This window comes from Euwallacea fornicatus, chromosome 12 (genome assembly GCF_040115645.1).
Source record: "Euwallacea fornicatus isolate EFF26 chromosome 12, ASM4011564v1, whole genome shotgun sequence".
Classification (NCBI taxonomy): Eukaryota; Metazoa; Arthropoda; class Insecta; order Coleoptera; family Curculionidae; genus Euwallacea; species Euwallacea fornicatus.
Genome location: NC_089552.1, coordinates 2769626 through 2783554, shown reverse-complemented (window position 1 = coordinate 2783554; position 13929 = coordinate 2769626). Strand labels below are relative to the sequence as shown.

The window sequence follows — 13929 nt, the reverse complement described above, 5'->3', positions numbered from 1 at the left end:
ATGAGAAATCGGATGACCGACCTTTACAGTCGGGATTTTCGTCCAAGTTCATTTCAATTCGAGTCTTATGTTGTGCTAAACACCTTACGAATTCTAATGAGTCTCGCTAATTGCTACCTAAGCTTTTGCTGTTATTTAGGTAAACACATCGAAAACAGGGAATCCCAGAATGTGTAAACACACGGTAGTGTCCTCGTAGGTGTTTTATTGCGTGTGTATTATGAGACAAGATGATAGTTTTTCTTCCACTTGTGTCTTTCACTGATCCATAAAGGAAAGCTAAAGCTATTTACGAAAAGTCCGTCAATGATTTTGAGAGGGGGAGAGGGAGCCTGCCTCTCAGAACTACGGTCCTTAACGATCGTTTGAAATATAATTGTGCATTTCCTTAATTTCGTGATCTTCAAGCAGGGCTTGCATGAAAATCGCAGTTAAATAAACCAAGACAACCTATGGTCTAAATAATTTGAAACTATCAAAATTGTGTTCAAGTGCTCCAAAACAATAAGATGAAGATTTCGTTAATTTTAAGGAAATTACGCTAACATGTAATAAACTAAACAATTATGTTTGATTTTTCCCGTAATTTAGTCATAGTATGAGATTACGAACTGATGACGATCAAAAGAAGGGGATTTCCAAATTTGGTGATTAACAAGGGAAAGGACAGGACCGGATCGAATGAACTTTATCATCTCGATTCGAAAAGAGTGTGGCCGACTAATCTTAAACGCGTGTTTTTCGGTAGTCAGAAATACTCTCAAGACCTGCACACCTGGTATCGAGGTCAGAAACCAATTTTCACGTAATTGAACAAATCCCTTGCTAGTATTGAGGTCTCTTTAGGATCATTTCAATTCATTGGATCTACTCTAACTTGCCTATCTCGTACTCCACAGGTAGAACTTTCCAAAAGAAAAAGGGGATAGGAAACTAAATAATAGATTGAGCGATCCCTACTTTGCGCCTAAACCAGTCCTGCCTTTCGCTAGGATTAAAAAGCCCATGGAGGTATATTAAAATAATTTGAAATTAATGCAATTTTTATTCATGGTAGTTGGCAGTTATATTGCTGGCAGTTATTGTGTGAGACAAATAATTACCACTTTATATTTAAAGCTTATTTCCATTTCTTTTGAATATTTATAAGCCTTAGGAGCAGCAGCATCTTCATTCAGTATAAAACCGAGCCTGCTTAATATACGTATGGTTTTTCTATAAACTTTATTTTTTTTTATGTTTCAATGAAGGAACATGTAGACCTAAAGAGAGGCGTGCGGTAAAGTCATATTTTACCGCAGGCGGATGATTGCATTTGACCGAGTGAGGGAGACGCGAAGCGCAGATCGGTCACTCGTTGAGTGCGATAAAGACGATTTCGCACGTGTGCACTTTGCTAAAAGTGCATGTGTATTGTCGTAATTGTCGAAGGCGATAGGTTGTTTACACGCACGCACCGGGTGGAAAGTTTTACCGCACGCATGTCGACGGCAAATACCCAAACACAGATTTGACATTGACACACGTCACTTTGAATTGCATGCGGTAAAAATTGTTGCCGCATGAGTGTTACTATCGGGGGGAAATTAACAAACTTCGATCAATTTCAATGAAACTGTCCATCCCGCTCTGGAGTTCAATTGATCTTTAATCAAACATTCGGTGCCACAATATTAACTTTATCTTTTGTTTGTGTAACAATGTTTCCGACCACGTTTCAATTTAACCCAAAATAACTCCACGATAAAAACCACGATAGATAAGAGATATCCCATTGATAGCCCATAAAACAATCCCCGCATATCGATCATGCTAACTTGCTTGACCCCATTATACTCCCCAATCTCGCGTTTTCGCCTTATCCTGGCTTCAGCTATAATAGCATTCGCAAAATCATCGTACCACTTTCTCCCCAAACCTGCCTCAGTAATTTCCATTAAAATCCTGTTAATACTTAGCAGTTAGGGTGATCCTGCGGGTACCACGTAGGCCATAAAAAAAATCGAAACATATTCGGGGATGATGTGCACTAAGGGGACTTTGTGGTCGCTTGTATATGCTGCAGCAATCTTAAGCTTGGCGTCCATGAGTCTCTCCAAGGCAGCAAATTTCCTGGTCTTCACCAGTAAATCTATAGTGCTGATGTTGATCCAGTCTTGATCAACCTTGCGCGAGAGCTTTTGGAAAAGATTTCCATCTCTATGGTTGAACGGGTTTAGCGACGATTTAATTGGCAATCCGCTGCCCTCCAACTCCTCCAAGTTGTTAATTTCCGCATGCCAACATACAGTCGTGAATGTCTTAATCAATTCTGCAGTGAATAAAGGCAGGAGAATCATAAAGGATATGTGGCAGCTGCTCAGGAAAATTCTCCTGCTGGAAGTGCTTCGGCATATAATCAGGGCTTTTTGGGGTTGCCCTATGGACAAGCAGTATTTGTCAGTAATGGCATTCACCGCTCCTCTTTCAGGCTGCATTAATAAGTTCAACAGACAGCATAAAGACCACACGGCCATGGCCACCACATTTACTTTTTGGAGAAACATTCGGTAAATCTCAAGCCATTTGGGGACTGCTTCGGACTTCGGCACCAACACATTCAAGTAGTCGAATGTAATGTATCTGGTGAATTCCACGGAGTCATCGTAACTTCGCATGTATCTGGCGTTTGCTTGGAGGTCTGCATTTCTGGTCGCCACCAGGCCTAGGAATCCGTTGATTTTTCCATTTTTTCCCACTCTTCCGTACCACCCTTGGTCTAAGTTCATAGTTACAGTGAAGTTCAAAAAGCGCTTGAGCTCGTGAAGGACCATCCCATCGATCCCATAGAAAGGCCCGTTTACTTTGCTGTAGATCCCTTGGTCTCGTAATAGGAGAGGCAGGCGATCAATTGCAGAAGGAAACCTTTGAAACATAGACACTCGTACTCTGTAACCATTAAGGCAAATCACGCTCTTTCTGATTAGGAAGGTATCCTGCTTGATGTCGTCTAAAGGCTGCAGGAGCACTTGCCCGAATCTTCCTTTGGAGTCCAGCAGGAACGGTTTGTAGACAGCAATAACAGATTTGTATAGAAGAGAGCACGGGATATGAGCAATTCCATTAAGAATCTGGAAGCGTTTCCATAAGTACACGAGTAGCTCCGCAACCTCTTCGATTTGTGAATTGAGGGAATCTGCGATGATGAGGTGCAAAGCCCTGGCGTGAATGGTAAATTCATCCACATTTTTGGAACGAAAATACGCATACAATTGACCAGCATCTTTGCCTATGAAAACTCGCACCATGGGATGTGATTGGGAAAAGAAATAGACACGGGGCTCGACATCAGAGATAGTTCTAGTCTCTTTGTTCTTCTCGACTACAATTTGGACCTTTTTCTCGTTTGGAATCGGAGGAGCGGGACTTTTAGACACCAAATCCTCATGCATTTCTAATGCTGCCCCGTAGAGGGACGAAGAAATTACGATTAAATGTATATGGTCAGCTTCCCAAACGGTCTCATCCCCGTCATATTTCAGTCGGGTAATGTTAACCGATTGGGCTAGCCGGAAGTAGCTGCTGTAGATTTCTGAGCTTGGACTGGGGTAGCACTGGGTCACATCTGAGGCTTCAAGCTTCGCCGTGGACAGCTGCAGCTGACACAAACAAAGCCAAATGGCAAACCTCATGTTTTTGGTAAGAAAGCTAAAGTGAAACTACCCTTAGCGAGTCGTTATTGTTGAGTTCGAGTTTCATTAAGCCTAAATAAAAATAGAAATAATCACAGCCCTCCGGGGGCATTCAAAGGGGCATAATTTCGGTAATTACTATAATAAAGTTTTGAATGATCGAAGAGCCTCTAGAGCTGCTCGATGGCTTAGAGGCGTCTTATGGCATCGAGGTGGCTTTTATGAGGGTCGTCGAAATCCCGTAAACAAAACCCATGAACGATCGAGGACAGATAAATAACGAGGATCAGTTTTTCGAGGCAAACAAACGCGTAGCTCTTTTTCAGGTCCGCAAACAAAGCCAGCTCGAAGATTACTGGATTAGCGCTGCTTAATCCCTCAGCTAGGGCAGCAAAAATTACGCCCCCCGAGTGAAATATGACAGGTGCTCCGGTGATAATCAGCCGCTGTTTAGAGTTCCGGCTCCAACATTTTAGAGAAATAAGTTGATTTGGGCATACAAAAGGCGAGAGACCCGGGGTTAAATTAATTTATTTGTGCCTTTATACGCTAAAGAGTCCTATTTGGAGCTGTAGCTTTTTCTCCCGTGCGGCCAGATGCAGAGAGAAAGAGCAGGTGCTCATCATGAGCATTAGTGAATGTGTCTCCAGTCTAGGCTTCATGCCGAAATCATGGGTCATGGGTAATTTTCCTCGAAGCCTTAATTCACTGCTCAAAATGTTTTGTGTCGCTAAGGATACAGTTGCAACCAAATAAACTCGTAAAAAATTTAAATTTTAGAGCTCCTATAAACTATGATTATTTAACTTTTAACGTGATTCCGTGGTGAGAAATGCTGTCCTGCTCCACATCTAATTGCAAAAAAACACAAAGTTGAGTCGAACATATCTCAGAAATTACTACGTGAGCTCATTCATGGACCCTTCTTTCCTCTCTCCTTCTTGAGGTCAAGGAGCACGTTTTCGGTCAGAAGTGATAAAAATTTCCATATACCAAACGTTCTCTCTATTGCTCAAAGAGAAAAGTTTGGACCAGCCAAACCCTTATTAGGTACGTATTGTTGCGGCTGGCGTGCGGCCGCCGTAGGTAAAAGGCTCGAAAAAAGTTTATCGTAGCGCGTTCGACTAAGTGATTTATTGCTTCCTTTTATCTACGTCGAATCTTCTGGTATGTTTGTTCATGTTAATGGACATGTTTGCCAGAAACTTGTGTAGTCATAGTATCCTTAGCTATGGCCGTTGTTAAGAAGAGCGGTTCGATGTAAGACTAGACCAGCCGTAAGAACGAAGCGATCGTAGTAAACGGCATTCAAGTAATTAGCGATGAAAAAGTTATTCATTAAGTAGATTATTACTTGAGAAATTGCGGTGTTTATTTGTCGAGTTAATAAATATTGTTTACATTGAAAGCGAGCGGTTTGAAATCACTCGAGTCGCCAAATCATAACAATATTCATTCGAGAAGTGCAAGTCCTCTGAAGGTTTTAATTTCCTGAAATTGCAAGTAATTGAAAGGAGTTATAACAATATTTGAATTTGAATTCCTGCAAAGCTCCTGCTTAATGCATTTGTGGATTGTTAGAATCGAAAACTTTCGGCCCTAGTTGCCTACACTAAATATATAAAGTGGCGCCCTCAGTAGAGTAAGTTGGTATTTTTGAAAAACTTAATTCAATTCCTCCGACAATTTAACACTTTTTCTTTTCTTGAATTGTGGTAAAACCACAACTCTACTCGCCTAGAGGGTCTTCCATACCTACAGAAGAATAAGACTTTTAAAATGTGCGTTCTCAGACCGTTGATTGATCTCTTGAAGGATTTTTGGGTCTTTACCTTGCAACAATTTGCATCTGAGCAGTGTCAAAATCATATTACTGCAAAAGAAGCTTTGAACTATTAAAATTTGCAGAATTAACTCGATTAGTTGGTTCTTTTTGCGCAGGAGTGGGTACAATGAATATGGAGTAATAAAATTACCAAATGGAAATTTGTGCGAACTTGCTTGGAATACTCCGTTGGTGGTAATTTAATTTAGAAATTTTTGCTTCCATCATCTTCATTCCCGTCGTATCTTCTCCAACCTGTTTTCTATGGCGACTTTCATAGTTCTGAAAGAAGATTAATTTGAAACTTCGTTATTCAGATTTCGTTGCCGAAAGAACACCGACAGACTAAGTGAACTTGCGCCCCTGCGGAACGCGATTTTACAGTCACTTTGTACCAAAACGGTTAAGTTTTTAATTATTTTCATTCCATATATTGACTTTTGCACAAAATTCAAAACCAAATTTCATTTTTTACTTAATTTCTTCAACTGCCTGCTTTATGTTGTCGCTATTTACGCTCAGTTCTATTGTCTATCACACCTATCTGTAATCCATTGCAACCAGTGGAATAGTCGTAAAGCAGATTTGCTTACAAATTTCCATATTGTAATTTTATTACTTAATTAATATTCATGGTACCTACTTTTGCGTAAACCATAAAAATTCCAAACTTAAATTATCTCCCGCAGAAAATAAATCTTTTATTCAATGACTTTTCGATGTTTTGAGTTTCTAAAATTACACAGTTTTCATCAATGTTCGATATAGCTTAAATGTCCCTGCGAAGTGGAAATTTGGAAGACTGTAAGCGGGACGAACTACCCAAGTTCTGGCGAGCATCATCGAGTACTTACAGCTCTTCAGTTTGGGAAGTTAGTTTTCGTAAAGTTTCCATGAATCATGCCAATATTTACCATATTTTGAGTCATTTACTGGCTTCTAAGTTGCGATAAAAATCGTGCTGTTGTGAGAAAAGGTGCGGACTATACAAATTTGCAGATATCATTCAAAGTATCGCGACTAATGTGCTCCTGTATCTCAGAAAATATGAGAAATTTTACAATTCTGTTTGTGTAAGGTCAAAGAGCGCACAGAGATGATCAATTTAAGCTATTTTTAAAGCAGTTGCTCCACCTATTCTTGAGGTATCAGTTTGAAAGTTGACAAAAAGTAGGTAGTTCCCGCCTTTTTGGAAATTTCCAGGTTTAATTTCAAAGAACTGCTCAATACATCTCAGGTCTAAATTATACTGCTCGAATAAGGGACGCCGAGTTTCGGATTGTCGATTACAGGGAACAATCGTGTAGTAGCTAATTTTACAGAGAATAGAAGGGTGTTTTGACAATATTTGAGTTCCTAAGATGTTCCTGTGAAGTGTGGAATTGGACAACTAGAAGGGGGAATTTACGCGAGCGGTAATCCAGGTTCTTGTAATGCGTAGGCCACCTTTAGATATACAGGGTTACCGGCAATTTGACGTGTTCCTAGGACATGATGTGATCAGTAAATTGAACCCATATATGCACATTCCACAACTTACTAGGTTTCGAGTAATTTCAATGTTTTCTTTAATTTGGAATTTGAATGATTCCAGAGTGATTTTTGAATAAATTCTTTTTGGATTTTTCACTGTTCTATCACTTGTTTAACATCATGATCTCCTATGTGGAATCAAAAAAAACTTTAGTATTGTGTGAAGACTTGGAGTAAAAACTTTTATAAAATAGTTTTTGAGAATCAGCTACTTCATCTTTTACTGGGCAGATTTCGAAAAATTACCAGGATAAAATGCGTACAAATTGCTCCAAAAATTTCCTCACTTCAATGGCTGTCCAATGAGGTACCACATGTCCAACAAATCACTTGCGGTTTCAAGAAAAACTGGTCGGAATAGTTTAGATGAATAATTTCACTTATTACTTTATGAAAGTTATTATTCACAATCTTCACATGATGACAATATTTTCGACCATATTTGATTTCGAACCGAATGTAACAATGTTTGGCAAACGATCGAGTGGGGAAAGTGAAAACATTCAAAAAGGATTTCTTGGAAAATCGCTTTTGAGTTATTAAGATCCCGCATTAAAAAAAAAAATTGAATCATTGAAAATCTAGGGAGTTTTGAACTATGCATATATGGGTTCAACTGCCTCCTTACCCCATGCCCTAACCTAAAGGAATACGGGTATTTACTAGTGACCCTGTGTATTATAAAGGAGTTTCTTTTTTTTTGAGTCCTTCATTGCATCTACGGGGCGTTAAAATTGTATTGCGAAAAAAGAGCCCTCAGATTATGGAAATTTGCGGGAATATGTGTGCAGTTCACTCTTTGGGACGACAGGAATTTTTATCAAAAATTTTAAGAATAAAATGGAATTTTCACCTTCCCCCCCTAAAGTAATGCTTATCGGCGGTTCCAGGGGAGATCCGGGTGAAGAGAGGACAGGGGGTTTAGTCGGTCGGCGCTCCCTGGATTGGGACGCCAACCCAACACAAAGGGGGCAAATAAGATCGGCGAGTGCCAAGTCTCCAACGTCTGCTTTCAGATTTCCCTCAACCTCTATAAAAAAAAAGGTTGTTTGGATCCTAATAGCACACCACAAACCGAAACATTTGACTTTTCGCTCCTGTGTTAGCTCCATCGAAAAATTTCAAAGAAATCATAGGAAGTGTCGTAACAGTTTGACCCTTCAACTTACCTAACGTGAAAATTGCAATACTTGCTCGAGGAGGAATTTTCGGCCGATCGAAATCTCCATGAAAAGTTGACTTTTTCCCCGAAAAAAATGTATGGATGTTAATCCTTTTTGGATTAAAAGTTGCCCCGGAATCGTCATTATTTACGACTTTAAAATCCATATTACGTCCCCGAATTTTCCAGATGAACTGGATGCATATCTCAAAAAATCTGCGTGGAGTTCCCGGTGTGCATTGAAACATAAGAAAACAATGTCATGCCTAAATGGTGCAATTAGGCTAACGGGCCACCGTCACTAACACGATATCGGGCATGACTCGCATGGTACTCGACTGCACACCGCATACAATTTTTCCACGTTAACTACAAATATGTTCTGTGTTCGAAAATTCATATATTACCCGTAACTGCAGGCGCATAAAAATTTAAAATTGCACTCTAATAATCGCCATATCAGTTCTTTCTATTGGGTGAAGAGTCCATATAGGAAAAGTTCGCGACAAAATTGCATCGCACTTTACAATTTTCGAATAAAGCAGTTGAAAAGGGGAGGGAGACATACGACCAAATTTCCGGTTCCCCACGATACACTTCATACACACAAGTGAAACGGCTTCTATTCAGGATTTTGCGAAATCACTTGGATCGAGTCCAAGAATGCTTAATTCGGCATTAGGGAGTATCGAGGGTGAATTGCAGGACATTCGAGAGAGATATATGTCTGTAGAGTGTCACAGAGGCGTAGCTGCCTCCAATAAAACCAGAAGTTAAAAAATTGTCTTGCGGCATAAACGGGACTTGGGTAATCTGGAACTAAGTTAAAAATATGTCCGCGAGTGAAAAGAAAAGGGAAACAAAGGAGGGGGACATTAAAATTCGCATCTAAACTGCTCGTAAATAAAGTCTCAATTTACAAGTGTATTACGCTGTCACGGCAGCCTAGGAGCAGGTCTTTCGATCATATCCAGCAGCAGCCTCCACGACGCATCCCCGACGCGAAAAGAGGGAACGAGGAACGTCCAGAATCCGGAATCAAATTCAGTACAAACGCGTCAGCAGCATCCACCGGATCGGGATCCGCTCCGGGACCGGATTGAGGTCACGCCCACTAATTCGCTGCTCTCATTATCGCCCTCGGATTTCAAATTCGACTTATCCTATGTCCTTATCTAGACCTTCATCTAATCATCTGTCGAGTCCTGCACGCGCCCTTAGTGACCGACCAGAAGAATTTGCCACCAATTAATGATGGGCTCGATAGTTGAAGTAGCAATAAATATACACTTAGCAAAGGTGGTATGAGCTGAACTGGCCAGTGGAGCTTGGTTTTAGTGCCCTTAGCCTCAGGAGTTGGTGATAGAGCTTTGAAGACGGTGCTCTAGGTCGATACGTCCTGAAACAATAAAAGGGGCGTGGCGCTAGGTTTAAAAATATATTATTTAAATCTTCAGTCTGCGGGTTAAGAGCCCGGAGCCCTCAGCCAGTGCTTTTAAGGACATTGCCATGAAGAACCACCTACATCTTCTCCTAATTGTCCTGCTAGCAGGAGGTAATTTGCTCACGACTTACTAATAATTGCATGATGAAGCGGACATGAACGCGTCTGTTTCTTTTATTACACGAAGTGTGCCGTCAATAGGAAAGAAACGCGATAATTTTCATTCGGCCAGTTGACCTTTTGGGCCTACTTATCTTATCCGTGGGAGGTATTTTTTTTTTATCTCCCTTAAGTAGTGAAAAATCAAACTAGTTCCTAGTGTTTCCCAGCAGTATTCGCGTATTAGCTACCAAGTAGTATCGCGTATTTCCTTTTTGTCCGGAATGCTGGTCCTGGGAAAACGAAATTTGGTGAAATGTTTATGAAATCCGGAGCTTGAAGGTTACGCCCCCTATGGAACAGAGCCGCTGCGTGGTTGCGAACAACGAGCGAAGGGAAAAGGAAGCGAGATAAAGGATTTTATACTTTCAAAAATTGTGGTGATATCGTAATGTTGAGCTCTAATAGCAGATAATTTAGGGTCCTGTTTTCTAAAGTTTTATTGCGCCGTTTGTAGTGTATATAAGGGGCTTTATCTTGTTGAGAAAGCCTAAAGAGTTTCCGATTTCGAAGAGCTTGGGAATGCCCGTTCGTCCCAAGTTCTAAAAGTTGGCCGTATAATTTATTTGTAATAAACTGCTGCGGAAATTCCCAGATCAAATATGTGTAATTAAATTTGATGAGTAATTTATGCGTTAAAGGAGTGGGGTGGGACGCAAAGCTCACCGTTGCGATCGCCGAAAAGGGGAGGGGGGGGCGGTTAGATAAATTAAGGGTAAACTGCGCATTTTAATGCTCATTAACAATTCACCTTGACTTTCTAATATCTCAAAAAAAGTGAAAACTAAAGAAGTGCTATTTCGCAAAACCTATTAATCCGATCCTTATTAAATTTGGCTTGTTGATATTTCTTGTAATGGCCCGATGGCACTCTAAAACGACTCCCCTATGGTTTCCAGATTTGTCCCGCCGATGGGCAACTTCGAGTTTTCTCGCGAATACCATGTTTAATCTTTGTGAAAGGGAATAAAGAAGTTACCTTTCTAACGCAATGTAATGTAATCCACTTTATGGGCATGTCACCATCGACGTTCGGTACTGTAGACAGAGAGGGGGAGGGCTAGAGTAACTGGAGAGGTCTCTTATGGGAATTTTCAGTCTTTCACCATTGATGTCCGATGCCAGAGAGATACGTGTAGGATAGCTGGGAGGAAGTTGTGACATAGCCTTTGAAGGAACTTTTCAGTTTTTCAATTTTGGCTTTTTGGCAATTTAATTTCCATTTTAATATTTGTTATTATTACATATATAATATCATAATATTAACGTGGGTAATTAATATAATAATTTGCCAAATTATTAAAAACAAATTAAGCCAAATTGGCCGTTTGCCTTCATTTTTTCAACGTTTTCGTAACATCACTGTACAACTGAAAATTGGGTCAACGTTGTTAGAATGTTTCAATAATGCCCTACCCCCAATACTTCTCCCGCAGGATACGCGCACACGCAAGTTTCACAGGTGAGATTAAGTAAGTTTTTGAACTCTGAATACATATCACTGAGAAGTACTAGCTAACCCCCTAAGACACGCCCAAACTAACTACTTAAACTTTAAGTATGGGAGGAAATTGATAATTGCTTCACAAATGCCTTCAATGATAGATGACAATAACCGACAGCAGGGAAACTTTAAATGAGAAGCAGCCCCAAGTCCAGCCGTACCTGCTACTTTACTTTTTAAGTAAAACCTAAGAGTTTTAAGGAGCATTAGGTTGTTCTACTCTTGTGGTTTCGATGGATGGGCAATGCGTTCATTACTTGTGATTTAGTGGTAAAAGTTGTAAAACTTTAGCTAGAAATCACGTATGTAACTATATTAATTTAGGTTAGTTTGAGTTAGCATGAATGTAGGTAGCCATTTAAAGTTCAGGTTAGTTCGAGCTAGCAAGAGTGTGTGTAGCTATTCAGGTTGTGCTAGTTCAGATGAGTTCAGGCTGTACCTTTAGTTAAAAGCTATTATCCAAGTCTGTACAATGGCTGTACGGGTTTTATAAGTTCAGTTTCACACAATTTTTCGTTTTTCTGAAAGACGGAGTTCGGCTTAACTATATCATATTATGCACTAGAAATATTTTCACATTTTTCAGTTAAAACTTTGTTGAATTTAATGACCGAACTTCCAAAGTATTCTCTAAGTTTGGCTGAATTGACCCAGGGGCTAGCAGCTTGAACCGTTCCATACAAATAGCGTAGAACTTTCATGGACATTCGAGTACCTACATACATATATATATTGGTTCTGGTTCCACCGTGCCCAGCTTGGTGTCATCAACGAATAGATCTATACCTATAACTTCAATTACTTAGTTTTTGATGTGATTAAAAAGGCCCAAGCTTCTGGATCTAGACAGTTATTTTCTTTTCATTCCTAGTACCAACAGGCCAAAATGGCGCTTAACGTGAAAATATTATTAGGACGGATGATTTTTATACACAAAAACCACATGCGTATTGCATTTTTCGCGTGTCCTTTTTTTTATTATTACCCTTAACTTTTGTGATTATTATATTTTTATTCTTTTTTTTTAAATTATTTTAAAAAGACCTTTAAAACACGCGCAACATATAGCTGCACAGGACGCGCAGAGGAATGTTTAGGGACGTTTTAGAAAATGCTTCGTGTTTTGTAAAGCGTTGTTTACATCTGGCAACATTTAGTTCAACAGTGTTTCGAAGAAGTCGAATCCAGTTTTTAACATGCCGAAAAAACTTTGAATCCAACATTTTTCACTGATTTTTTGTGAGTAACGCTTCAGTCATGGCGGTTTCTGGGCAATTAACTGGAACCTTTGAATCCGCTCGCGAATACACCCATTTTGATTTGAACGCTTAATCGAGAAATATTTTCGCGGTTAATTGAATAATCAAAAAATGTATTACGTGTTACTATTTTCCCCAGCCATCCCCCTATTCTTCCTCCAAATCCCAAGGGTCCGCTGAAACGGCCAACTCCTCCATATTCGCCACCACCTCCAAATCCGCCACCTCTTCTGTAACCTAAAACATTACGTTTAAAAATCCATAGTGAATGAGTGGTCTTCCATGGATGTTACCTCCATGATCGCCGTAATCCCCCCGTAGCTCTTCTTGACTATGATTACTGTGGCAAATCTATAGCCGCCTCCGTAGCTACCCTATTTCTTGTAGCAACTTGAGGTTGGTATTGAAAAGGGGAGGATAGCGAAGAGGATCAGGAAAATTACAATTTGAAAGAAATATGTTCCATTGGTAACATGGTGATTTTAGATCAATTTCATAAACTAATTATTTCTTCAATTTGTGACTTGGTTTTGAATTTTCCCCAAGTTGGCCATAAAACTTATATTTTTTTGTAAATATGCTCTACCCATTTGAGGCAAATTATTTATTCTCTTTTCTTTTTTTTTTTTAATTTCTTATGCACCAATAGGGATTGTTGTAGCGATGGAATTCCACACTATTCTCAGCTAAAAATAACCGCAAAAATAACATTTACTCTTTACTAAGGGCTAGAGCGACTACCCGTGTTAACGGTTCAGTGACAAATCTTTTTCCCTTTCTCAGGTATTTCCATGAAAAAAATTTCCAGAGATTCGAAACAAGTGTTTTACCAAGTGGAACCAATTCACACAGACCGTTACTCGAAATAGAACTCCAACCATCTTCTCATAGTTCCGAATAGTCTATACTGAGGCAAAACCAGAGTAGAGCTTTTGCGACCCTTTTTATGCCATATAGAGCAGGTATATCAGATCAAATCTCCTGTTTACATCCGACTGAATGTTCTCGGATGTAAGCGCTGTTTTAGTAGCTTAAAGTGAATATGATGCGCCTCATAAGTTGACAGATTTTTATTCATAAATTTGCATCTGCAACTTAAAAAATAATTGTAAATATGTTTATAATATATTTTCACGTCTGCTTATTCCAAATAATGTGTTAAACCGACAATGGAACAGCTTTAAATAAATAAATGACCATACGAACAAATTGACCGTGCAATTGAACATCAAAGTTTAAATGATACATACAGATTTTAAGAGTTTATTCCACTACAGAAAAAAATACGGAATGTATAACCGGTAATTTTGATTTATTTATATAATTTTTTTAAATTGAAATTTAAACATTTAGTTGATTTAGCAGTTGCCAT

The 13929-nt window shown here is 39.4% G+C and overlaps 1 protein-coding gene across 1 annotated transcript in view; it reads left to right on the top strand.

Annotated features, from left to right (window-relative positions):
- The first annotated feature begins 9256 nt into the window (after positions 1–9256).
- Positions 9257–13929, top strand: part of LOC136342404 (uncharacterized) — a 32605-nt gene continuing 27932 nt past the window's right edge. Inside the window, exon 1 of the mRNA XM_066288162.1 lies at positions 9257–9746. Within this exon, the coding sequence (XP_066144259.1) occupies positions 9701–9746 (46 nt within the window). The 5' untranslated portion in view covers positions 9257–9700. The remainder of the gene's footprint in view (positions 9747–13929) is intronic.